The 27,370-nt window shown below is 52.9% G+C and overlaps 1 protein-coding gene across 6 annotated transcripts in view; it reads right to left on the bottom strand.

The window, feature by feature from the left end:
• Nucleotides 1–27,370, bottom strand: part of ACTN4 (actinin alpha 4) — a 69,897-nt gene that overhangs the window by 26,417 nt on the left and 16,110 nt on the right. For all 6 annotated transcript variants that reach the window (XM_032390128.1, XM_032390127.1, XM_032390129.1 and 3 more), the window contains exon 2: nucleotides 19–133. In XM_032390128.1, coding sequence (XP_032246019.1) covers nucleotides 19–133 — 115 coding nt within the window. The remainder of the gene's footprint in view (nucleotides 1–18; nucleotides 134–27,370) is intronic.

The raw sequence follows: 27,370 nt of genomic DNA, 5'->3' as shown, positions 1-27,370 counted from the left end.
GGTGGGAAGGGGCCTCACCTGAGATGACCTCCAGAAGGAGCATGAGCTTGAGCCCGTCTCGAAAGTCCTCGTCGATGTTCTCGATCTGCGTGCCGGCCTTCCGAAGGTGGGAGTTGCACCAGGCTGTGAACGTCTGGGGAACGTGACAGAGAGGCCTGGAGGGTCAGTGCGGCTGTTGGGGCTTTCTAGCAAAAGGGCTAGACACACAGTCCTGACCCTGGGACAACAGTGGCCACCACGCGGCCCTCGTATGCACTATTTCTGCTCTTTAAGCGACCCGGGCAAGTCGACCTGAGGAAACTGAGGCTTAGGATAGTTAACAGACCCACCACACCATCAGCCAGGGGTAAGTGGCAGATGGTGGACAAGAACCTAGTCATGCAAATGTGACTGAGCACGAGGCCCTGAGTATGGAAGCAAAACACAGGGTCTCTACTCTCGGGGAGCTTATATTCTCCTGGACAGACACATCCAGCTCCCCCGCCCGCCCCCACCCCCACCCCCCGGCCAGGGGACAAGACCACGGGTCCCAGCCCCAGCCAGCACCAGCTTCCTTGCCCTTCAGGTAGGAGCTCAGGCAGCACAGAGATGACCTGGGGCAGGAAAGCAGCTGGAAAATAAAAGCCTTCTGTAAATTCAAGGGTTCCTCACATGGGTCTCTCTCCGAGCTTTGGGTGGCCTGGCAGCGAACACCTCCCCTAAAAGGCCAGGAGCACAGCTCCTCGGAGCCCTGTGCAAGCCTCGTTTGTTTCCCTGCAGGCCAGACACCCTCTGTTCCCTGGAGAACATTCCACGTCCCACCCTTCCAAATCTTAAGCGAGCTTGAGGGGGCTGGAAGGCAAGTGGGATGCAGGCACCCACCTCCCACCGGGGTTAGGCAGCCGTCTCTGAGGAAGTTTCTGTGAAACACAGGGCATGCAGATGCTGGGAGGGGACAGGATGCTTTCGGGCAGAGAGGGCCACAAACAAGCCCAAATCCCATACACGGAATATCTAGCACAAGGCCCCAGTCACAGCCCGCCGCCGGCTCGGCATGTCAGCAGACATCAGCCCCCAGGACGCACGTCACATCAGTTAAAGATGGACGTGTCCAGACACCTTCTGGGGCAACTTAGCCTCCCACAGCAGGGTCTGGGAAAAATGCCACGCTTCTGTTTCTCACGGAGCCCCCATGCCCCGCCCTGCCCCCTCCCTCTGCAGGGGCCAGCGTGGATGTGGGCAGAGGGCCAGGGGCGCACAAGAGCACACTCCAGGCCCAGGCGCAGGCAGAGGCCATGTGGGGGGCGAGGGGCTGCCAGGAGCCTCTGGCGGAGCACCATGTGTGTTGACAACTGTCACCACTCCTGCTCACTCAGAGACTCAACACAAGGCCCCTCCCAGACAAAGAAGCCACCTAATTAACACGCTGCACCACAGTGAGGATGGGCACGAGGTTTGCTTCCAAACCCACACCCGAATGGTGGATGACTGTGGGTGGCCCAGGGCCCCCCGCCCCACCTGTCGCCAACTCGAAGAGTCCCTCTGCATGGGGAACACAGACCCCATCCTGTGTGAGGCTGTCCCCTCAGCTAAGGGTGCCTGGGCCCTGCTGCTGCCTCTCCTGAGCTGGCACCTACCGATCCCCCAAAATCAGCCTGAAGTGCCGCTCCTTGGGGACACCCACACTGGCTGACCCGGATGTCCCCTCCTCTGTGCAGATCTCATCACGGAACCTTTCTCTCTGGGCTCTCACACCTGGGTGTTGTCCTCTGCCTCCCCACATGCATGAGCTCCGGCCACCAAACTCACTGAGGAACATGGGAACGGGCCTTCCCACCCCATTTCCCAGCTCCCCCTACGCAACTCTCAAGTCAGACAAACGAGGGCTAGGCTGCTGTTTCCGCCACCCGTGTGGACACACTGCCTCCCCATCCATAACACGGTGAGGAGGACGGCACCCGAGTCATGGTCAGTGTGAGGGTTCGCGATGGCGATGCCCACAGCGCACACGGCAGGTGCTCAATAAACAGCAGGTCCCCACTCATCGCTGGGCCGCCCCCAGATCTCCTCCTCTCCTGAAATCCTGCTGCCTCCTTCAGAGTGCCTTCTCTGTTCCCTGCCTACCCTGGCCACCACGCAGCCCTCGGCAGCTCTCAGCAGCATTCTCCAGTCATTCTGTGTCTTACTGGACATTGCCTGCACGTGTGCAAGCTCCAGGGGCGTAGGGGTTCCGTCTCACATCCCACGTGCCATTAGAATGCCTAAGCCGCAGCCGGCCACGGTGGTGGGCAGTGGGCAGGCGTGCAACTCGACCTCCTCCAAAGCGGCGGGCAGCAGCGGGCTGGGAACGCCGGGCCTCTGCTCGTGCTTGCACCTGCCAGACGCTGGCGAGCAGCAAAGCGACCAATCACATCCCGAGGCTGAGGACCTAAGAGAGCGATTCCCAGAGGCCAAGCCCCTCAGGGCTCTGGTGCTGTCAGGGCCAACATCTAGGCCCCTGGTCTGCAAGGAGGGGCCAGGAACGTGTCTAAATGGCAGCTCTCATCACCTTGGCCTGCCTGGGTTATGCCCACGCGCTCTCAAAGGGCACAGGTCCGGGTTTGAATGCCAGCTCCTTGACCTCCTTACGTCTCAGTTTCCTTCTCTGTAAGACGGACTTAGCAGAACCTACCTCCTGTAGTTGCTGTAAGGATTAAGTGGGGGAGATGCTTTAAAGCACCCGACGCGGTGCCTGGCATAAAGTAAATGCCGGATGAATTGGCCGCCTCCCTCTCTGCAAAGGCCCTCGCCCTCACCCCAGCCCCATGGTTTGCAGCGGAAATGAAACTGTAGGAGACCCTCTTCCTGTGGCGGCTGTGAACAAATCTCGCCTCATCGGGTTCAGGCTATCCGTCCTCACAAGGTCACTGCGCTATCTGCCCTCCAAACCTGCACCCCATCCTCTGCTCATCTTCTCTGGGGAGCACACAAGACCCTCTAGGGCCTGGGGCTCACACAGACCCGGGTCAAAATCTTGCCGCGGCCAGGGAGGCAACCCGCCAGCAGAACCCTGGGCGAGCAATGAGCCTCAGATTCTTCAGTGATGAAACAGGGACAGTAACCTCTCCTCTTAAGTGAAGATTAAACAAAATAATTCAAGTAAATCACTTAGGACTGTGCCTGGCACAGATGAAGTAAGCACTCAGTGTTATACATATGTCAAAGGAAGATCTATTTTCAAATAAATGGTAACTATGCATTGTGCACTTCCGTCTCCCTAACTGCAAGCAGGCAGAGTCCTGAGCAGAACACAGAGCAGGTGCTGGGGAGAATATCCACCTGCCCGCCTAGGTGCTGAGAAGGCTCCTGAATCTGCCACAGACAGAACAGAAACCCCGCTGACAGGCTGCCCACCCTCCCACTCCATGCCCTGCTTGGCTCTGTTTCCTCCTTCTGGAAGATGAGGGGCACGTACTGACACCAGGGGCCCACGGACAGGGAGAGCAGGACCTCGTGAGGCCATCCTCAGGGAACAAGGCCACCACAGATGGCCACTTCTTCAAGCAGTGACTGGTGAGGTGGAGCTGGAATTCGAAAGGGACATTAAAAATTCAGTTTTTTCTAGCTGGTTATGAGAATAACTCTCTACTTATACACTTCTTCTCCCTGCCCAGTTTAGACGAGGATGTGTGAGGTGGATAGTGTGGAGGGGTGGTTTCAACAGAGGCCTTGTGCGCCCACCACCCCACCCTCCGCTCTGCACAGTTCTCAGAGCACGAGCTACAGAGCCCAACCGCCGACAGGTTCCAACGCTCCGTGATGCCCCGGGCCCATGGGGTTGGAATACGTCCATTCCCTAGACAAGCATTTGCTGGGTGTCAACCCCGGGCCAGGTCCTGGGCCGAGTACCCAGGCGTGAGCAACCGTGGACCAGCCTGCACAGTCATGGGGCGCCTGGTCTCACCAGGGAGCGGGTCTCGTGAATCAAGCGACTCAACTACAGAAGCAACACGCGCAGGGCAAGTGGTGAGAGTTACAACCGGAGCGGACACCTCCATGGAGCTCACTGTGTGCTGAGCGCTGTGTCAAGTACTAACTTCTCATATCTTCACAAGTATCTCGTGGGGTAGCTGCCACCGCTGCCCCATTTTACAGATGAGGAAACCGAGGGTCTGAGAGGTGTCGTGACTTGACCACAGGTAGTCACGCGCCTGGAAAGTTACAGAGCTGGACTTAAAGCCGGGTGCTCGGAGCTCCAGAGGCCCCACTCTGAGGCGTCAGGTATGTGCCCTCCTCCCCGCCGCCCCCCCGGAAAGGGAGCTAAGAGTGTTCAACATGCTAGCTCCTGACCTAGTGGCAGGGGCAGACACAGGGAAGTTTCCCTAAGGAGGTGATTCTCAGACTCTGATACGACTGAGAAAGAGTGAAAACAAAAATAAGGGATATTTTCCAGATAGCAGGAACAGCATGTGCCAAGGCCCTCCGGCAGGTCGGAGAGAAAGGAACGGAGTGAGGCAGGGCAAGCTGTACCAGGAGGCCGGCGGGGCCTACCTCACGGGGCCTGGGGAAGGTCACTGGCGGCTGCCGTGTGAGGGCAGAGCTGAAGGAGGCGAGGGTCGATGCATGAGGACCAGGAAGAAGAGAGAGTAAAGAGCCTCTGAGAGAGACCTGCGGGAGCAAGGCGGAGGAGCCACGTTGGAGCTACCGACTGCTGTGACTGAGAAAGGCAAGCTCAAGGTTTCTATTTCGCTGGGGGGTGTGGGGCGGGCGGGGGGGCTGTCCAGAGATCCCGGCAGGCACTCTGTGGGAGGAGGAAAAGGCAAAAGGCATTGAGCTCAGCTGGGCTTTACTATTAAGGTCATTTTCAGGGTAAGCACGGACTCAGCAGTGTCTGTGACCCCGGGCACTCAGTGCATTCGCCTGGCCAACAAACCCCACCTTGGAACCCCTACTGGGTACCGGGCATGGGAAGAAGCAAAGCTGACAGATAATTTACATTCTGGTGAAGGCGGGGGGGCGGGGGGGGGCATGTCAAAGGTAATTATGCAAGAACTGCTAATTACTAGTTCTCACTATTTATACGTAGTAACTCTTTAAAACCTCCAACCTCATGATCATGTAAATTATCATCTCCAGTTTACAGATAAGGAAACTGAGGCAGGGAGAGGTGAACTGACTGCCCGAGGTCACGGAGCTTGTCAACACAAGCCCAGGGTGGCTGCTCGTCCACAACGTCTGAGTGGGATGCTCGGTACTGGCCTGGCAAAGCAGAACCAGCAGAATGGGGTCAAGAAGGGACCCAGCCTCAGCCCGGTCCCCGAGCTGGAGGGGAGCTCACTGGGTGAGGCAGGCAGGCGGAGCTGTACCTCCAAAAGCTCGCCTGCTTCCTAAAGGGTGGCCTGGACCCAGCGCAAGGCGGGCGAAACAACACCAGGGGTGGCCCTGTTGCTCCCAGCCTGTCCTTGCCATTCTGAGAAGGGGGCCTGCACCCAGCCCTTGACCTATCTAGGGAGGAAGGAAGGATGTGGACTTGTCTGTCTTTGAGAACCCACGTGAAAAAAACCACAGAGAAGAGGCTTTAGAACTTGCCTCTGCACACTGGCAGCCTGTTCAAGATTCTTCTCTGGTTGTTAAAATAGCACAGGGTGTGAGTGGGGGAGAGGAAGGGGTGGAAGGAGAGAGAAAGACAGACTTGCTGGTTCCTCTGGGATCCAGTCACCACTCCCAGTGCTGTTGGTGCACCGGGGAAGGCAGGCAAGCTTTGGAGGGGCCCCTGGGCTGTTTCTGCTTTGTCACTCTGTGTGTGGGGGGAGGGAGGGGAGGGCTAACATCGCTGGCCATAAAGTCCTTCCTGTGTCACAAGGACCCCTCCCAGTGGCCAGGATGTGGGGCGGCTGGGTGAATGAATGATGGATATTGTTCGGGAGGTGACCTAAGCAGCCAGGAATGTGGCAGCAGGGGGCTTTAATGAGCCATTCATTGATGACTCCCTCCCCCAACCCAAAGAGGTAAACCCTCTCTACTCTGGGGCAGTCACTGAATAAGAACCAAACATTTGAAGACACAGGGCGACCAAGTGGTGTTCCAGTGGACAGAGTGATGGTGAGTGGTGAGTGCAAGAAAGGGTCCTGGTGGGATGCGGCCGCCCCAGCTGGAAAAACTTTCCTACCCTCTTTTTCTCAAAGACTTCCTGTTACAAAACATGGCCGTGGTACTGAAGGGGGTGGTGTGGAGGGAAATGTCTGTTGGAAGCTGGAATTCCACTAAACCCAGAATAAAGGGAAGTCTCTCGAAAAGTCAGTCTGGGCCGAGAAACAGGCTCAGCCAAGTCCCTTGGCTGGGGTGAGCATACTGGCTTTGATTATGGGCCCTGGCAAGCAGGGGCTCCTGGACCAGGGTCGAAGGCTGCACTACTCCTACTCACACGGCAGATGCTCACATGTGGATTCCATTGACTCCACGCTCACAGAATTTTAGGACCGACTCTTTGCTGCCTCACGCTGCATCCCCCGCCTTCCGCCGCTATGCCGCCCACCCCCTTAGCAGGACATCACAGGCCAAGAGCCTGACCCACGAGGACCGGCTGCATCTTTTCCCCGGCCCAGGACTGACTGGAACTGGTCACGGCAAACTCCCCCAGGGCACACGGAGGCAAGACAGGGCTCCCCATGGTGCTGGGAGTTTTCAAACCTCGTCTCTGCAATACCGTGTTGGGTTTGCCGCTCCGCTGGGGCACCGGCTGCCTTGAGCGGGAGGGCGCCGTCCCACCTCCTGAACTCCCACCTTGCCTGCTGTGGCCTCTGATGCTGCCCATGGTTCCTGCTTCCACGGGTCCTCAGGAAGGGTGTCTGGGGCTTGGACACAAGGGAGGGACAGCTATTTATCCCAAGGATAGGCATCCACCCTTATCACCCATATGCCTGGCCACTGCCACGCTTCAGACGAGGCCTGGCCCCAGTGGGGCATCTTTTCAGGTCCTGAAAGCAGAAACTGCTCCCCTGACCCCCGGGCTAGATCACCAACTATAAAGGCCCTTTCAGGGCCCGATGGCTCAGCCTACTGGAATCTGGGTTGCCAACGGCCCAGGCAAAAAGGCGATCGCCCTGGGAACAGCTGCATGGACCATCCAGGGAGTCTGTGAGGCTCTGGAACAGTTCTGAGATGGTACACCTGAGTACTGTTTTGGAGACCCACTGCCTTTACCAGAGCTGAAGGGGAGAGAAACCAGGGAGCAGGCCGAGAACAGAAAATGAACTGGCTGCCAGGTAGATGGATGCAGCCCCACCAGAAACTGAGGCTGGTGGTTTTGCAGCACGGGGGACACAATGAGCTGCCCCCCCCCCCCCCAGAACCCAACTCCACAGCTAGTCAAGGGCAGAGCGGGCCTGTTGCGTATGCCTGTCCCATGACGACATAACCTAATTTGAAAGCAATTACACGGAAACATGGAATGCTTCTTATGTCCTGGCCTGACGTTGCCTTATTCGGAGTTTTCTCAGCCTACATGAAAAAGCTCTGACTTCCCAGTCGGAGGAGAGGTATAAATACTGCAGAGTGGAGTTGTGAGCATTCCAGAGGTCCTGCGTGTCCATCCAGAAACCAGCTCTCCCCCACGCGCCACCCCCCCCCCCCCCCCCCCCCCCCCCCCCCCAGAGCCACCCTTTCTGCCTCGGCCAATCACGCTGGGAAGCACCAGGAAGCAACAGACTGATTCTGCAGTGTCGACCCCACCTCGTGAGAAGCATTGGTCTAGACGACATCCCAGAAGGTCTTCCCTGACCTTGACGTCTGCACCCTGCAATCACTTTACTCTGTTATGTCATATTTGCTGTACTTGTTACTCTCAAGAAATTACGTCCTCCGCCCGTAACCAGTCTCCCTCCCGAGTGTACCGTAATCTCCACGAGAGCCAAGTCCGGTCTGCTGCAGGACCCCACGGCCTTGCGCAGCCGCTGCTCAGTAAACCCTAGAACGAGCAGAATGGTCTGGGGGCTTCTCATGTCCAGTCACTGATGACGTCATAGTTTCTAATCCCATTTTATACTGGTGAGAGTCCTGAGATAGGGATAAAACTGCTTGCTTTCAACAGTTCACAGAAAGGCATCCTGGAGCTGTAGACATTCCAAAAGCCAGCCAGGGAAGACCCTGCTCTTGGCTTGCTACTCTGATGGAAGAGGACGGGAGAACCTCGGGAGCCTCATGCCAGCTCAGGCATCAGGGCCGTGGGGCTCGCCGAGACTCTGGCGCAACGGGGGGGCCTGGGCAGTGGGGGGCAGCGGGCGGGCTAGGAGGCACGCCGAGGAGAGGACAAAGTGACACAGTGGGGAACGGGGGCTCTCGAATCTCACACGTGGCTTCAAATCCTCACCTCGCCACTTGCTGAGTGTGTGGCCTTAGAAAACAAATGTCACCTCTCTCAGCTTCCGCTTCCCTCTTTGTAAAATGAGGATAACAGGCTTGATGTGAGCATTCGACAGGGCGATGCACACACAGCCCGCAGAGAGTGAGTGATCAGGAGATTTCTATTCATTACTGTATCCTTCCTGTTCCCAAAGGTACCACCGCGGCGTCAGGGCTGCAGCTGGTGAAGCCAGAACCCCCCCGGGATTTGCCACGTTGTGGGCTGACACAACGCCATCTTGCCCGAACCTCCCTTCCCTTAGCCTGACCACCAGATGAGTAAAGGAACAGAAGGGCCAGACCTGGTTCTTCACGCTGCCAGAGACCCTTTAAGTCCAGAGGTTCTCGACCCTGGCTGTACACTAGAATTACCCTCGAGCTCTTCTGGTTCTCTCTCTCTCTCCTTCATTTTTTAAGATAATGAATACTATTTTAAGCCACTAAGCTTTTGTTTTTTTTTTAAAGATTTTATTTATGGGACGCCTGCGTGGCTCAGTCGGTTAAGTGTCTGCCTCTGGCTCGGGTCGTGATCTCAGGGTCCTGGGATTGAGTCCCGCATCCAGCTCCCTGCTCAGCGGGGAGTCTGCTGCTTCTCCCTCTGCCTCTCCCTCCCCCCGCTCATGCTCTCTCTCTCCCAAATAAAAATCTTAAAAAAAAAAAAAAAAAAAAAAAAGATTTATTTGACAGAGAGAGAGCACAAGCAGGGGGAGCTGTGCTCCCACTGAGCAAGGAGCCCGACGCAGGGCTCGATCCCAGGACCCCGGGATCATGACCTGAGCCAAAGGCAGACACTTAACCGACTGAGCCACGCAGGCGCCCCGAGCCACTAAACTCTGAGGCAATTTGTTACCCAGCAGTAGAGGACTAATGCAACACAGAGGCAGAGTTGCTGGATCATAGGTGTGCCATGCATTCTTTTTAATCAGGTGTACAGTTTGGAGAACCAATTTTTTTTTTTTTTTTTAGTTAATCCACATACTATAGAACTCACCCTTTTAAAGTATAAAAATCAGTGAGTTTTAGTTTATTCATGAGGCTGTACGGTTATCACCACTACCTAATCCCAGAACATTTTCATCACTGTGAGCACTCCCCAACCCTCCCCCCCACCCCGCCCCCGGCTCCTGGCAACTGCTAGTCTACCTTCTGTCTCCATGCATTTGCCTTTTACGGACATTTCATATAAATGGAATCATACAGTATTCAGCCTGTTCTTAAGGTTCATCCAGTTTTAGCAGGTGCACTTTGTTACTTTTTGTCTGAGCACTATTCTAGTGTATGAATGTATCATGTTTTGTTTATCCATTCATCCACAAGCTGATGGACATTTGGGTCATTCCCACCTACACTATGGTGAATAAGGCTGCTATGAACATTCACGTGTAAGTTTTGGCGTGGATGTGTGTTTCCATTTCCTCTAGGTATATACCTAGGAGTGTAACTGCTGGGCCATACGGCAACTCTCTGTTCAATCATTTGAGGAACTACCAGACTGTTTTCCAAAGAGGCTTCACCATTTTACATTCCCATAAGCAACGTAGGAGGGCTCCAATTTCTCCACGTCCTTGCCAACACATTATCGGACTTTTTGATTATAGTCATTCTGGTGGTTGTGAGGTGGTATCTCATTGTGGTTTTGATCTGCATCTCCCTAATGACTAATGATATTGGGCATCTTTTCATGTACTTACTGACTTTGTATTAACCTTTTTGGAAAATGTTTCTAGTCCTTTGCCCATTTCTTAATTGGTTATTTGTCTTTTCATTGTCGTGTTGTAGGAGTTCTTTATATATTCTGGACACTAGACCCTTATCAGATATATGATTTGCAAATATTCTCTCCCATTCTGAGGGTTGTCTTTTTACTTTCGCTTTCTGAGTGTCCTTTGAAGCAAAGCAAAAAAAGTTTTTAATTTTCACAAAGTCTAAGATAATTATTTTTCTTTGGTTGCGTGTGTTTTTGGTATCCTATCTAATAAACCATCACCTAATCCAAGGTCACAAAGACTTACGCCTATGTTTTCTTCTTTCTAGGTCTTTGATCCAGTTAGAGTTATTTTGGATATGGTGTGAGGTAGAGGCCAACTCCATTATTTGCATATGGATATCCAATTGTCTCAAGCACTATTTATCGAAAAGACGACTCTTAACCTATTGAGTATGTCTTTCGCCCTTGCTGGCTATCAATTGACAATAAATATATGGGACCTGGGAGCTTCATAAAAATGCCTGAACTTCACCCCAGGTAAAATGAATCAGATTCCCTGGAGATGGGTCCTGAATAATGAAACTCAGGAAGCTTACCAAGTGAGTCTAACATGTTGCCAGGTTGAGAACCACCACTCTAATTTAACTCCTTCATTCTATAAGTGAGGAATCTGAGGCCCAGGGAGAACCAGGGAGCCCTTGGATTTGTCAGACTGAACTGGATTCTGGGGCTAAAAGAAACCCCCCAGAGAAGCAGAAGGGAGGCAGCCCAGGGTAGGGAGGTCACCCAGTCTGAGCTTGTCTCTGTTCTTAAACTTTTGGCCCTTTTCCGGAGCTATCTCACACACGGAAAACCAACCAACCAACCAACCAACCCAAAGCTACTCAGATTACACCAAAGAAATGGGTCCTCCCCAAGGGGGAAGAAGCTGCCCTCCCCACAGAGTACACAGGGAGATAAGAGTCTGAAGTAAAGGCATGTGGGGCCCAAGGGTTGAGGCAGAAGGCAGCACTCAGCTCTCAAAAGAAAGCTTTTTAGCAGGAAGAAGAGATGGGTGAGGCCTACCTGAAATGGCTACCTTGAAAAGAGAAAACTTCCACTCCCAAAAGGCAGTTTTTAAATTAGGGCAGCAGCAGAGACTGGGGACATGCCCTCCACCTCCTCTGGACCAATCTGGCATTTTGCTGTGAAACGATCAGGCACAGAGGCCCTTCACCTGGACAACAGGGAGTCTGAGCTACAAAAATCCCATTTACTTTCAATGGCTTACAGCTGAGCTCAGGTTTCGGGGTAGGGAGGGAGATTAAAGATCGTCTGGTTTAAACTCTGATCCTTCAAAAAGATAGCCAAGTGAGCCAATTCTGGCCCTGAGACTGTGTGGCTTGGAATCCGAACAGGTGCCTAAGAAAACCAGTCTGTAGATTTAACGTTTTAGCATGGACAAATCTGCCCGTGGACTTGCTTTCTAGGTAACAGGTATTTGGTATTTGGGGAGACAGATGCAGAGGGGGCACTGGGCAGACTCCAGTGTCGTTCAGGCTACTGCTGCTCGGAGCCAGCAAGCCCACCCCGGAAACACCCCAGCAGAACTGAGAAGGGAAAAGGCAGGGGTACCTGGAGGCAGGGCAAACACCACCATTTCTCCCTCTGTTCGCCATCTAGCAGGGACAGCCTGCTTCCTGCTGGAACTGACATGATCCACAAACTGGGCCGTGGTGGCAGGAGGGTACTTATGCTGGGCCTACAAGTGATTTCTAACAGTGCATGTTTTGCCTTTGACAACTGAAACTCCTCCTCGGTGATCCTTTTCCTTTTTCTTGTTTTGGGACATTCTGATTTAATGGTCCACTGATGAGGCCAGAAGCCTTCTCCTACTCCAGTGAAAGCAGGGAGGGGTGTCTGGGGGTGGGTGACATGGCTAGGGCAGAACTGCGTTGGCCTGGAAATCCATGCTCTTGACACAGTGGGGGAAACTGGAGCCCAGAGCAGCACTCACATACACTTGTTTCATATGTACTCTGTCCCACTGGCTTCGCACTCACAGGGCCTGGGAGTAAGACGATCCCTTCGAGAAGCAGGGTGAGTTTGGAGGCCAAGAGAATATAGGGCATTTATCTGCATGATCAACTCCTCTCATCTCTGAGTGGACCAGCACTGGCAGGGGGCCCACGGAGGTGCTGGGTACTTGTCAGCCTGCCTACCCTCTGCCGAGGCTCAGGGCAACTCCTCTTGGGGGCTGGCACCGAGTAGGGGCTCAGTGAATACTGGATGAGGGAATGAATGAATCCATCGTCACTCTGGGAGGTGCCTCAGACCAGAAATTCCTGGCTTAGAGTTTGGAGTTTGCCAAGAGGTAATTGGTGGTGTTCAGAGTTACCCACTCTCGCCCTCAGCCTCATGTAAGCAGGCCCCTGGCTCTACTTCCTGGCACTATGATGGTGGGGGTGGGGGGCACAAATTCTGTGGGTAAAGAAATCATTCTCGATTTGGGGGTCTTTTTTCCTTTACCATATTCACTCCATCTTAGACCCCTTGAACACACAAGATGGACAATATCAACAGTGTCTTGAAAGGATTTTTTTTAAAAAAGAAAAACCAAAATAAGGTTCTATAGCCAAAGGGTAATTACAGGATTGGGAGGAACCAGTCAAAAGAGACTGAAACCTCTGACTCATAATTGCTCCATTAAAAATGGTGAAACCGTTTGCCCTGGCAGAGTGACAGGGCTAGACTCTCACTCTGGCTTGCCCCACCTACAGGCCTTCCTGGGGCTGGTACTGAGGCCTGGCCAAACCACAGAGCAGTCATAAGGGGCAACTGTCTCCAGGAGCAGTGTGATGTCAGAGGAGGAGGAGGAGGCCCCCCATCGCTCTCAGGGGCAGATCCAACTCCTGGCCCTGTCACAACAGAGGAGTGGCTTTGTACGTGCGTGTGTGTCGGGAAGAGAGCAGTTAATGGAGTGCCATCGTGAAGGTGTGGGGTCAGTCTTCCAGGGAGGACTCGGCGTCCCAGCTCTGTCTGAACCATCAGCACTGCTATGGAGCTGAGCTTTCAAAGAAGATAGCAAGAGGTGTTTTTATGATTGGGCGGGGTAGGAGGCGTCCCCTAATCTAACTGTACAAATGACTCACATTTATTGAACACTTACTGCTTACCAGAATCTTGTTCTGAGTGCCCTACATTTTACAGATAAGGCTCCCAAAGCTGAAGCAATCTGCCCGTGGTCACACAGCTGGGGGGTGTCAGAACTGAGATCCGCACGTCTCCCGACCAACCCCAAGTCTGACCAAGACTGCTTTCCGGTTCTGGTTCCCGCTCTGTCGGGCCCCACGTGAGATACCTCACGTAGTTTCTCTCATTTGATCCACTCTAAGGAAGACACGGAACCAAGTGAAGCCCCGGAGGCTCTTGGCCGATTCCAACCGCCGTAAGCACCACAGGCCTCGCGATGGGCTGCAGGGTGAGTCACGGGAGAGGGAGGACGAGTCAGGTGACCCAACGAGAATCGGAGCTACGCTGAGGTGGCCTGGTTACCTTGACATTCCTGTGATTCTGCCAAGGTAAAAGTAACCCGAGGAGTTTGCCTTATATGGGCACAATGACAGATTCCGACACAACGTGTTAACTGACCCTGCATCAATCTGTTCCCGATTGCAGAGGAGAGGCCTGATAAAGCTCCCGAAGTATAGGAAATAACAATTTATGACAGGCTATCACACCGGTGACTCAGAAAACAAAGGTGCAGCCCAACTGCCATTGTGTGCCTTTTAGGGACGTGGGGGGAGGCTGGTGGCTCCTAGGCCCAGGGGCTCTATCCCTCTCCTCCTCCCACGTGGCAGGGGAGGCCGGGCTTAGACCCCTCCCTCTGTTCACAGGAACTGGTTCAGGGCAGGGCCTGGAGGAAATCAATTTCAGGCTAGAGCAGAACAGCCAGTCCTCTATGGGTTCAGAGAGCCCCAACCACCTGCTTTCTCCCAGAGGAGTCCAAGAAGGAGAGACAGGAGCTGCGCTGGGAGGCACAGCCTTTGAGGTCCGCGGGGAACAACATGGTGAGGTCTCTGTGCCTTGACACTGCGTGAGAACCAAAGGAGGTGACAGGGCCTCCCAGGATTCCAGAGTCATCCCAGCCTGGGCCCAAAATGCTGGCATCAGACAACCCCCTCCCGGGCAGCCCCCAGCCCCCCCGGAAGGAGACACTGTTCTGAGCCCCTCCCAAACTTCAATCATCCGTTCTAATTTTCAAATGTATTGGGTGTCTACTATACGCCACCTACTATTCTGAGCACTGGGATTAAACAGACAAACATCCCTGCCCTCATGAAGCTTCTGTTCTAGCGGAGGAGATGAGAAGTAGAAAAGAAGACAGGAGACAATGTGGTACAATACAACAGGGCAATGTGGCAAGTCAACTGGCGGAGGGGGCAGCTGAGGCGGGGATCAAGTTCAGCCAGTCCAGGAAGACCTCTCTGTGGAGGTGGCAAAAGAGTCTGAACAGATAAAGAGCCACCGACTTCTGAGCAGGGGCAAGGCTGGAGTAGAGGAGAGGAAGGCTAGTCCACGGGGCGCCTTACAGGCCATGGTTTGGGGCTTATTCTAAGACCAACAGGAAGTCCCCGGGGGGTTTCACGGGAGTAGCAGCATGACCAGATTTACGGTGCAGGAAGGCCTCCCCGGCGGCTGTGTGGATGGCTGGGTTACAGCAGTGAAGATGGAGAGGACCCTGAAGGCAGAGCCTCGCTCTCTAACACAACCAGGAAGCCAGGGCCACGAGGGGACCATGATCCCGCTTGGCACGCAGCCACCTCCAACGTGTGCACTTAGGACCCACCCTCGACCACCTTCTTCAGAGACACACAGGCCCGAGGGTGAACCACAACGGACTCCACCAAAGGGACACCCCAAGGCCCACAAGAGTGGAGAATGGGAAGTCATACCAAGGAGTGATTTTCAAACAGCATTCCCAAAAGAGCCCTGCCTTGAGGGAAGGTGCCCCCTACTCAAATTTACCCTCAGCAGAGCTCTTTTTGTTTGTTTTATAAAATGGCAGATACGCATGAGACTCAACTTGAAACACAGTTGTGCTGCTGAGAAATACCGCTGCATTAAATCTCAAATCCTCCGTGCGAAATCCGTTCCAAAGGGCCGTGGCCCTTCCACGGTGGCCCCCGTGTCCCAACGGATGGAGGGGAAGACGGGGCTCTGGAAGGAGAAAGGGGAGTTTCTGGTGCCACTGGCGTGAACCCCCGCCCCGCCCCTCCCCTGCTAAAGCCTTTGATCCTCTCAGCTCCGTGGGTGGCGGGCAGCGGCAGGAAGGCAGACACCACATGTGCGGCCATTCCAGTCTGAGGCGGGGGAGGCCTGCTCCCTTCTGTACGGTGGAGCAACAAACAAAGGGAAGATAAGAAGGCCTGTATCCCGACGTCGTCGTCCCCGTCCCCGCCCCCCCCCATGTCTGGCCCGGTGCCCAGTGAGAGAATTCGACGGGGAGAACGCGAGAAAGGCAGCAGAGGGGCCAAAGTAGGCAGCCGCTCTGCCTGGTAGGAGCGAACCCTTGCCGGGAGTTCCACCTTCCACAGCATCCTCTCCTCTCGGACGAGAAAACAGAAAAGGAGGAACTACAGGCAGAGAGAATGAAAAATGCTCAGTTTATGTCACTAAGCATCTACTAAGGTGAAAGTGGCCTTCAGGTAGCTTTCCCACCTCCGGGCGGGGGGGGGTGCGCTGAGATTCACAAGTAAAGAGAGTCACAAGCAAGGGTCTGGGGAGACCTGCAGAAGCTGCCAGTTCTACCCTGGAGGAGGGCAGGGTCCGGCCAGAGAGGGACACGGCGGGGCGGGCAGTGTGATCCGAGGACAGCAGAGGTCAGGTGACACCCGATCTAGGCTGTGAAAGAGGAGCACGATTCTGATAGGTGATGACCTGGGAAGAAGGTTAGTCCACATAGTGGGAACATCGAGAGCAAAAAAACACCAATGTGCAGATGTCTGGGGACCCCTAGGAGGCGGCAGGAGATGGGGTCCGAAGGTAGAGGGAGGCTGAAGAACTTCGAAGGTGTTCTTCGGGCCGTGAGGGGCAGGTTTCTCCGTGACCTGATTAGATGTAAGTCTCAGAAAGATACCACTCACGGGGCTAACAAGATGAAGCCGGGGCCTGGGGTGAAGCCGGCTGGGAGGCCGCTGGCCGAGACCTGGTACCCCAGGGCCGATGAGGGGGGCCGATGTCAGAGCGCCTCCCAGGTGCCGGGCATGGTGCAAAGGGCACACGAGTGTGAACTCACTGAGTCTCACCACAGTCCCGGGACGCAGGCGCTACCCTCACAGAGTGGTTAAGCCATTTCCCCCAAGTCACACAGTGAATGGGGCACCACGGCTGCACCCAGTCTGACTAGAGGCTGCGCCTGGAAGCACCCCGTGTGCGGCCCTGAGCTAGGACAGCAGCAGGAGCAAAGGCAAGGAGGAAGGTGAGGGTTCGGAGAGATCTGTGAGACAAAGAGATCAGTAAAACTGGGCTGCCACTACAGCAGGATGACCCACGGGCAGGGCAATGTCCAAGCCGGGCAGCAACGACCCAACGTGGTTCGGGATATGCCGAAAGGGACGTAAGTGCCGCACAACCCGCCGGCATGCAGAAACTGAGTCTACAACCTGGCAAAAGGGTCACCTGTTCCCTCGGTCACTCATTCAAACATCTCCCGAGCTTCTCCCGTGGCCGGGCGTGGTGCTGGTGCCGGGCGTTCGGGGAGAGGTAAGGCCAGGTTCCTCCACGGAAGACCTCCGAGTCTAACAAGGGACAGTGACAGGTGAGCAAATGATCACACGGGAGAGCGACAAGTGTGGCGGGACTTGAGACACGGGAGTCCTGCACAGAGAGGTGAGACTAGAGGCCGGGAGCAGGGTGGATAAAATCCTCCAGGGGAAAGGACACTGTGAAATGCCCACATTTAAGAGGTGGGTAGGGGGAACGGAGCCAGATACAGGGCGTGAGAGGGAAGAGCCAGAGAAGCAGGGAGAAGGGGAAGACAGGGTCTTCTTAAGACAGGGTCAGAAGCATCAAGTGTAACAGGGTGTGGTTATATAGAAAACATATATCCACATCAGATAAACATACAGGCGTGTTTATGGGTGATGTCTGGGGTTGCCTTTAAAATACTCTAAAGGCGGGTGGGGTGTTGGGAGACGCTGAAAACAAGTTTGGCAAAGGGATAATTGCTCCTACTGGGTGATGGGTACACTCGGATTCTGTCTCTGTTTGCAAATGTTCCTGTGTGTGTGTGTTCTGGAAGAATCGTGCACTGGACAGACGCTGAGAAAGGAGGCACCAGCACCCGAATTCCCCGGCCCTTACCACACGGTGCCTGGTGCACGGGAGGTGCCAGACCCGTCCTGCTCAGTCAGGCAGTGCTGCATGTGCCCCTCGGGGGTGGAAAAGAGCCAGTCTCTAGAGATGGCTGAGAGAGCAGACTCGGGGCTCTGGGGGGGCCCAGAAGTATATGGGAAGTGAGAACACAGAATCAGCGAGCAAAGGCTTACACATTTTTTAAATCACCAAGGCAGTATCTACGCCGGTTTCTTTCTCCCAGGATGGAACCTGGCTCGTGGGCCCCCCGGCACCACTCTGTTCTGCTACGAGAGGGACACACAGAGCCCACTGCTGCAGCTTCGGTTTCCCACTAAGTTCCCTGGGCTCCCCTCCTGGGCCCAGTGAAGGCCGCTGGGGCAGATGGGCCCTTTTCAGAGGCATATCCGAGAACACCTCACTATCGTCAAACGAACAATCTCTTTCTCACTCTTTTCCTCTCCTGCAGAACAAAGTTGCATTTAGAAGGAGAAACAGTCTCAGGTTTTGTGTCCCGAACAGAGAGAAGGTCCCAGGGGCGCAGACTTGGAACATAGAGTGGCCGATCCCCCAGCATTGCTCTCGTGGACAGTGAAGGAGGTGTGGAGGGATGAGGCAGACAAAGCCCGAGGCCAGGCCTGACAGCAGACACAGGGCAGCCTGTCGTTCCGGGGGCCCGTGGCCCGGAGAGTGACGAGGAGCTATCGAATTCTGCTCAACCACACCGTGTAGCCTATCTTTCTCTAGATTTTCCGTGGTTCGGGCTTCTCTGCCAATGCCCCATAAATAACAATGGCCACCAAAGATAGCCTGGACAGCGCTTCCTCTCCTGGTCCTGCACGTCTCCAGGCTCGGCTTGGGACGTGGAGACAAGTGGGCTGCCCCAGACCACAGTACAATAGTGAGCTGGGTTTCAGGAAGGTGGCCAGACTGCTAAACCACGGGGCTATGTTTGGATGTTTTCAACTATCCCTAGAAATAAAACACTTCACTGTCTCTTACCATATGAGTTAATTTGACTTATAGGTAGCAATTTCTGTATAAAAGGAAAAAATTTTTAAAAAGGGAAAGAAAAAAAAAAAAAAGGACAGGTCTCCCTGCATTTAGCCACCTGGATCATTTTGAGGGAGGGGCCTTCCTCTTGTCATAGTCACCGTCGTGTCCCTGCTGCCTAGACCCGTGCCTGGCACACAACGTGCGGACATCTAGCTTGCTAAATATTTGCACAGAAGAGGATTCTGTTCTAACAATGATTTCCCTCCTCTCCCCACTTGAAAAAGCATCCTGTTTGTGCCTCATCACTACAAGCATTGATGCACAGCTCTGTGAGGACAGCTGGCTACCCTACTGGGGCTGGACGCGACCCAGGGAAGGACTTCTAAGGACCTTCCAGAGCACACAGCTTAGCACAGGGCCAGCTTTTAGAGGGGATTCAACTGACCTGCAGAGATGGCCTGGGGAGTGACAGTGCCCTCCTCAGAGGAGGGCCTGTGGGCGCTCAGTCTCTGTCCCTCACACCAAAGCAGAGACAGTGTCCCTTGGGAGACACTCAAACAAGGGATGGATGGGGAGGTGGCAGGTCCATTCTACCTGCCTGATTGGCTAGTTCCGCCTTCATTCAATAAATGCTTATTTCCTGAGCACCCGTATCTGCTAGACACTGTCCCACATGCTAAGGACAAAGCTGTGGGCAGAAGAGATTCAGTCTCTGTCCTCTGGCCTTCACCGTGCCGTGGCGAGCAGAGAGAGCAAAGGGTAGTTCCAGTTAAAAGGAGTAGAGGTGACAGACACGCCCCTAAGAGAGGCACTGAACGTCCGGCCGCAGGAGTCAGGCATGCCCTCCCTACGAGCAGGAGTATAAACTGAAGGATGAGCAGGGGCCGGGGTGGCCAGGGATTTGGAGGGGGAAAGGGGGATCCACAGGTAGGGACTCATGTGGAGCAGAGAGGCAGCTGGTGTGCCCAGAGCACAGTGACAGGACAGGAAGGGGAGGGGAGATTCTGCAGGGCCCAGGGGACTTCCAGATTTGACCCCCAGGGCAAGGGATACCAATCAAGATTTCGAGCAGGACATTCTCTGGCTCCCAAGCGGAGAACGGATGGGAGAGGGCCCTGGGGTTGTTGCGCCAACTTCAGCGTGGGCACCTGGCTGTGCTCCTGCAAAGGGACAATGAGGCCGCTTCAGGAGCGCCAGGCGGACCCCAGGGCTTCCTGACATGAAAAGCTACAGCTCGGGCCTTTCCGGGCCCGTCCGTAGTAAAGAGCAGAAGGGCTGCCTGTTTACCCTTCCACATCCGGCCGCAGATGCCCTGCCCAGGGGGAAGGCTTCCCAGAGGGAAGGACCCATGCGGCGTCCTGCCGGACACAGAATACCTCATTTAGCTTCCTCGGAGGCCCTAGGGGGCCCACCGGCCTCCCGCAGCAAAGTTTGCAGCCCCCTCGCAGGGCACTGCTGTACAAAGTGCTCGTTCTCCCCTGGCTTGGCTTTCTCACCCAGCAATATTGAGTCTGTCTCTGAACCACAGGGGTTCCATCCGCCGCCCTGGGTCTGAGATAATCAGGATGAGTAATAGATTGCTGCCTCTTTCGAGGAATCTCACTTCCAAGACCCCTCCAATGCTTACTGCTGACCTATCTAGCCGCTGAACTTGCTAGAACTCAAGGTCAATCTTCAAAGAGCAGCCAGCTTCAAATTTAGACCTAAGACGGCGCTCTTGCCTGCAGTTTCCTAGTTGAAGAATAGTCCCTGACCCCACCCCCGCAATGACTGCTCTTACTGGGTCTTCATACCCACAGAATGAGACCTCAGAAGACTCCATCCCAGCCCACCCCCTGGTAGACGAAGTAGTAACTAAAACAGCCATGTACTGATCTCTACAACATTCCAGACAAGCCCCACACCATCACCTCACTGGACCCTAACAGCCCAGAGGTAGATACATTATTGGCCCCATTTTGTAGACAAGGAAGCCGCTGCTTCCTTCCCCAGGGTGCCCTGGGCAGTAAGTATAGGGCGAGGATCAGCACTGGAGCCTCCCTGGCTTCATGGCCTATGTTCGTTCATGCCTACAGTCTCCTAAGCAAGAGAGAGCCTGAGAACACACTGGGTCCAGCTTCCGCCTCCACTTGGCCCCACTGTGTACCTCGGGAGCCCCCGGGTCCAGACCCTGCTCTCGTTCTGCTACAAGGCCTCTTGGCTGGGTGATGAAGAGTCAGGCCCATCCAGCTGACCTTTCATCAGGAAACCCCATGGGAGCAGCTGAAACCTCTGCTCGGCACCTCATCAGCCAAAGTGCATACGACTGCAAGATGGACTTGCGCCCCGGATGGCGGAAGGCCTCACCATCAGCCACTGGCAGGCATAAGGAACATGGCCTAAGATGCTCACAAAAATCCTTTCTCTTGAGACATATTCCTAGGCTTATTAAAAAGCAACAAAGTTGAGAAGGCAACACCCAAGCCAGGTTGGCTATAGTCTCACCATATGCTTTTCAGTCCAGGATTAATTCTTTGGCTGGTTTTAGACCTTCAATTTCAAAAATATCTAGTTTGTGCTTGTCTGCAAAGGAATGTAGCTGGGCACCTCCCACCAGCAATACAGAAAACAACTCCTCCTGCCATCACCTGGTTTGGCCAGAGAGCTAAGTCAACTCTCCAACACCACGCCATTGTTTTCAACAGGGTCCCCCAGATGTGCTGCTCAGTCGAATGCTTGTCTCCAATCTCAGACGCTGAGGTGAAGGGGACATGCCCACACACCGGGAGAACTCTAGGCTCCTGAAGCAGGGGCGTCACCAACTCTGTCCTCTCGCCATACCCTATTCCCCAGGACTCAAATCGTAGGGGCTCTGATGCCATCACACACCTGAAGTCTGTGAAGGATCACCATGAGCCCTTAATCTTACTACCAGGCGTATGAAGTCACAGAGAGAGCACCAATCGCTCAGCCCTGACATGGGAGAAATAAGCAGAAAGAGAAGAGTATAGGTTAGGGGCACCTGGATGGCTCAAGTGGTTAAGTGTCTGTCTTCGGCTCAGGTCATGATCCCAGGGTCCTGGGATCCAGCCCTGCATGGGGCTCTCTGCTCAGCGGGGAGCCTGCTTCTCCCTCTCCCTCTGCCCTCCCCACCCCTGCTCGTGTGCTGTGTCAAATAAATAAATAAAATCTTAAAAAAAAAAAAGAGTACGGTTTGATTCTTGGTTCTGTTTACTGGCTGAGTATGCTTGGGCAAGTCATATAACCTCTCTGAATCTCAGTTTCCTCATCTGTAAGGTTGAAACAAAAACACAAGGCTGAAACCCTATGTTTATTGCAGCATTATCTATAATTGCCAAGATATGGAAACAACCCAAGTATTCATCGACTGATGAAGGAATAAAGAAGATACGGTATATTTACACACACAGACACAGACACAGACAATGGAATATTACTCAGCCATAAAAAAGAATAAGATCTTGTCATTTGTGATAACATGGATGGACCAAGAAGGGCTAATGCTAAGTGAAATAACTCAGACTGAGAAAGACAAGTACCTATTTATATACATGGAATCTAAAAAACAAAACAAATGAATAAACAGTAGAAACTGACCCACAAATAGAGAACTGATGGTTGCCAAGAGGGGAGGGGCAGGAGGATAAGCAAAATGGGCGAAGGGGAGTGGGAGATACAGGCTTCCAGTTAGGGAATGAATGAGTCACAGGAATAAAAGGTACAGCACAGGGAACATAGTCAATGGTACTGTAATAGTGTTGTATGGGGACAGATGGTAGCTACACTTGTGGTGAGCACAGCATAATATATAGACTTACCACTACTGCGTACACCTGAAACTAATGTAATATAATGCATCAACTATACGACAATTAAAAAACACAAACAAGGGGCGCATGGGTGGCTCAGCTGGCTGAGCACCTGACTCTGGGTTTCGGCTCAGGTCATGATCTCAGGGTGGTGAGATCAAGCCCCTGGAGTCCGGCATCATCGGGCTCCACGCTCAGTGGGGAGTCTGCTTGTCCCTCTCTCCGCCCTCTGCCCCTCTCCCCCCCACTTGTGTGTGCGTGTGTGCACTTTCTCTCTCTCAAATAAATAACAAAAATCTTAATCAAACAAAGTAAAAACACAAAGGGGTGTCTGGCTGGCTCAGTGGGAAAAACATGCGACTCTTGATCTCGAAGTTGTGAGTTCGAGCCCCATGTTAGGTGTAGAGATTACTTAAAAATAAAATCTTAAAAAAAAAAAACAAAAAAACCACACAAACAATAAACACACAAGGCTGATGTGACAATAAGCTAAGGAACAGATGGAAAAGTGCCATATGCCTTATGAGCCGTCATGGGATCTGTCCCAGCATCAAAAAAGGACACGCTTCCATGATGTTGCACTTGACTGGGAGCCCTACGAGGGCAGGGCTGGTTTTGTTGGTTTTTTTCACAGTCGTGTACTCAGAGACCCCCAACAGTGACTGGCATGAAATACGTATTTATGGAATCAAGGCTTTCTGACTGCATTGAGAATCAAAGCCAGGGTCCTGACGGGAGGCATGTCCTGGCTGCTGTCACCTTTCTGACCTCAACTCACACTCCTCTCCCCACGGGGCCCCAGCCACCACGGTCTCATTCTCTCTCTCTTCCCACACCCCTCGGGTCCTCCCGCCTGGGCTGCTGAACCCCAGCTGGTGCCTGCTTACCCTCCAGGTCTCCCTTCCCTGTCACCATCCCCTAGCGGTGCTTCCTCAAATGACAGCAAATTCCCCTCTGCACCCTCTTAAAGGGCTCTGGTCTTTTTCTTCACAAACGTGATCACGTTTTGGAACACTCTAAACATTTGGGATTTTTGCTGTTGTTGTTGCTGTTGAAGGCCCATCTCCCCCGACTGGGCTGTAAGCTCTGTGCGGACAGGAAGGAACATTTCATTTTACCCAGTACCCTGTTTATGGCACATCCTGGATAAATGCTCAGTAAACAGAGGATAGGTGAAACCACCCCATCTCCTCCATCAACCATGCTGAGTTCCATAATTTAAAACTGGTGAGAAGGCTTCACCTTCTCTTCTTCATCCATGCGTTGCTCTACCTCTCCCTTCTCCATAATTCTTTTCCTTCCTCCTCCATTCATCCCAAATCCACCAAAAGGGACACAGAGAGGAAACAGACAAACACCCCTGTATGGTCCATATGGCTGCAGCCGAGCCCACTTATGAGAACTCCTACTGCTTTGGTCTCTATCCTGATGAACCTTGGCCTGATGATCTGCGGGGAGCTGGAAACGTTCTCATCCTCTTCACTGCGGGACAGTGCGCGCACCCTGCTGGAATGATGCGACAGGCCTGCCAGGGTGATGAAGTCCCCCCCACCCAGCTGTTTTTCTGGGTGGAAAGCGCTTTCCCTTGCAGAGAGAGTTTCCCTGCACGGAGAGGCAGTGAGCAATGCAAAGCATTACAACCATTTTTCCTCCAGCTATTTCGAGGCACACAAATAACATCTAAGGACTCAAGGCCAGCTTGAGAAAACAATTGAGCCAGGAAATACTCAAGCCAGTGTGGAGGCAACAGAGCCTAAAAAAGTTAAAGTGGAGGGCGATGGCTTTATGGAGAGTTTCCTGGCTTTTCCCAGACAGGTCCAAATGCAAAGTTTAATAAGGATCCTTTTCTGTGGGACCATTCATACAATTAACAGGGGCCTCAATCAGAGCTTAGAAAAAAAAAATTATACGAATTTTTCAGGGAAAAGTGTCAAAAAATTTTTCAAGTCAACAGATCTGTTGCACACCGAGTTCATCCCATTTTTCTGCAATCCATCAACCCTCATCAGTAATGAGTGCGGCGTTGTGACTTTTCTGCCTACAAAGATCTCAGAATTGGTCTCTCTCACAAAACCTGGATGGCCGTTATCTTCCAGAAGTCAAATTTAAGTGATCGTTCCTAAATGAGTATTTCTGTACATGTGCCGCTTGGGTGCAAATTTTGAATTGGCAGTTAATTTTGAACGTTGGCATTGTTCACCAGGTTATTGTGTGTGCAGAAGAGCTGCCTTTGTATGTGTCTGGGGCCTTCTTAAACAAAACAACAACAAAAAACTTTCTATTTTTGTTCACAGAAACATGGAGCCAGATCCTAAAAACACGGACATGGTGAGAGGAATTTTGAGGAGCCAACTATCAATTATCTAAGGAAGGGTCCCAAAGATGGAAAACCACAGATAAGGCAACCCCTTTTCACCGCCATTCATCTCAACCACCTTTTATCAGAGCTGTCAACATGGAGCAGAAGAAAATGGATTTTCTCCTTCCCAGTAAGAGGATTAAGCAGTAGAAATCCAGTCAAGAGGAAAGAAGGAACTTTTGAAGGAGAGGCAGAGAGGATCAAGAGCATGTAAATGTCCAAGGTCAGAGGTCACAAATGGGTAGCTCCTGGGGCCAAAAAGGCCCCATTTTGTACGGCTTGCCGGTTGTTTTTGTTTTTGTTTTTTAAGTTGAATTAATTGTCTCATAAAAACTCCGTTCCAAATTCTTGGAAAACGAAATCCCAGACCCTCATTCCCACCTGGCCATAATCAGATGAAGCTGAGTAGTGGCCACCCCATCATGCTACTTCACTGGTTTTTGTCACCTGCCCTATGATAATCCAGGACCACAGTCCCTCAGCTCCAGAAGAAAACCAGAAGCACTCACATCCATTCCCCTCACAATGGCCCAAATGACAGGACCACCCACCCAGAGTGACAAGCTATATGCCAGGGTGAAGCCACCCCCCACTCAGCTTCCAGCTGCCTTTGGCCTCTTCCCAGGGACCCAGAGACAACCTGAAATCCCAGGTGGGAGTGGAGGTGTTCTGTGGTCCCCAACTCCCCTGAGTGGAAACATCAAATTCCCTGAGGGGACCTCAGAGCCATTCCTTCCAGGCATTCTAGCCAAAATGGTGGGGCTGGGAGGCTGAGTTGGGGCAAAGGTATGGTCAGGAAAATGTGAGAAACAGAATATACTGGCTCTGCGGGGCCCAGGAGGAATGACACCCCCCCCCTCACCCGCCGCGCTTCGGCTGCCAGCACTTTCCAATTGGTGCTAAGAGTGAACAGCTATTTCCACTAAAGATCGGAAAAGCACTAAAGTTTCCATACATTGAAGAACGAGCCTTGAGATTTTTGGCTGGGCTACAACTGCCTCTCCCTCCTTCCCTCAACTCTTGCTTCCACCTAATTAGCAAGTGAGATAGCATTCCAAGGGATGGTTTCCAAAGTGTTCCCGAAGAACAGAATCCCAGGACCACAACCACGAGGGTGTCAGCCCCGGGACTGTTACCAGCCCATCAGAAAGTGGTGCTAATCTCACCAACTTCCTGAGGCCACACGGGGCTCAGCTTCCTGGCGGTTACCACAAAAGTATGGATGGCTCCAGATGCCCAAGGCAGCTCCAGAATCAAGCAGCAGCTCGAACAAATCCAAGGGCAACCATCTTCCCAGGCACCACCCCACCAGGATCTCCACCAGCTCCTCCCCAGCTGCCACACACACACACACAAAGTAAAAACAGCAGGCTTATGGGTTCTAGACTTCCTCTACCCATCCACTCAAGACCAGACTGAAGAGCCACTGAAGCTTTTCCCACACACAAAGAAAGTCTAGATGCCACAGATGGGGGACACCTGCAAACTCTGGCTTCCATGACCACGAGAGGCATCCTTCTTGCCCACGTCATTCTCTCTTCAGGGGCATGTCTCCAGCCAGGACAGTTCCAGGGGAAAAGCTGGATCCCACGGTGACCCCTCAGCCTTGGGGCACTTATGAACCCACACAGCAGGAACCAAACGCTCAGGACTCACCCGGAGGTCAATTTATGAGAGAGAGCAGCGACCCAAAGGCCACATTCACATGTACATGCCACCCTAACACCCAGTTCACTTTCGCCATTAATTTCACTGACCATCTTCCCCTCCAGAATGTAAGGGCTAGGAGGCCAGGAGCTAGGCTGGTTTTCTTTCTTGTGGTATCTCCACCCCAACACAGGGTCTGGGTAAATATCAGCTGCATGGAGGGGGGAACAAAAAAAGAATACTAACAGATCACAGGATGTGAACAGCAGGAAGCTTACAGGGCTCTCATATTTAATCCTCAAACTTCCTTCTAAAGCTGTTAGGATGTTTTTTAAGGAGAGGAAGGGGCACGGGGCACTCCAAACTGTATCCTGATCCTGCATTAGCATTTCAGAGGTTTCATCCAGAGACAGGACTGTGCAAACATGAAAGGAGACACCGCATTATAACCTCCTCCCAGTAAATCACCCATGGTTTATTTGGAATTCTGTGAAACAGGCACCTCAAAAGACGTAACTCTCCTTAACCAGGCCTGGATCTTCTTATGACTGCCTTCTGCCATATAAATAGCAAGCCAGCTTGCATATTTTGCATTAATGTCTTCATGCAGGGCTGGTTTGAGTTTATTTTTGTTGCTTTCATTTTAAGACTGTGTTTATGCCTCTCTGTTAGACTTCCAGCCAGAAGAAAAATGACAAGATGCTAAGCTTGTCCTTTTTTCAGAGATGCTCCAGACGGTTCCTGGAGGCACATGGGAAGATTAACAACTCATAGGTGCCAACTCACTGGCATTGGGTAGTTTTCCAAAATGGTTTTTGTGGAAGGAACAGATACACGAAACTAGTCCTGTGTCTCAGTTTCCATGCTTCGTGACGGAGCCTCTCGTTCTCAGAAAAGCAGCCGCGTTTACCTAGTGCTGAACTTAGCACCCTGCCTTGTGGGCCACAAATCCCACTATAAAGAAAAGCATTAAATGCGGAATGGCTCAGAAAAGGCTGTCTCTGAAAAAGGCAGCAGCATTTTGAGGAGCAAAAATAGCAAGGGAGAATTTTTTAAACTTGGAAAAGTTGAACCCAGCTAAGAATATTTCAAAGACCCCCCACTTGTGATTTCCCTCCTGCCCTGCTTTTCAATTGACTTGCCTCTTCTGGAGACAGC

Source organism: Phoca vitulina, unplaced genomic scaffold, assembly GCF_004348235.1.
Source record: "Phoca vitulina isolate PV1807 unplaced genomic scaffold, GSC_HSeal_1.0 scaffold58, whole genome shotgun sequence".
NCBI lineage: Eukaryota > Metazoa > Chordata > Mammalia > Carnivora > Phocidae > Phoca > Phoca vitulina.
Note: the sequence above shows the minus strand (reverse complement) of the source record. Positions and strands in the feature narration are given on the sequence as shown.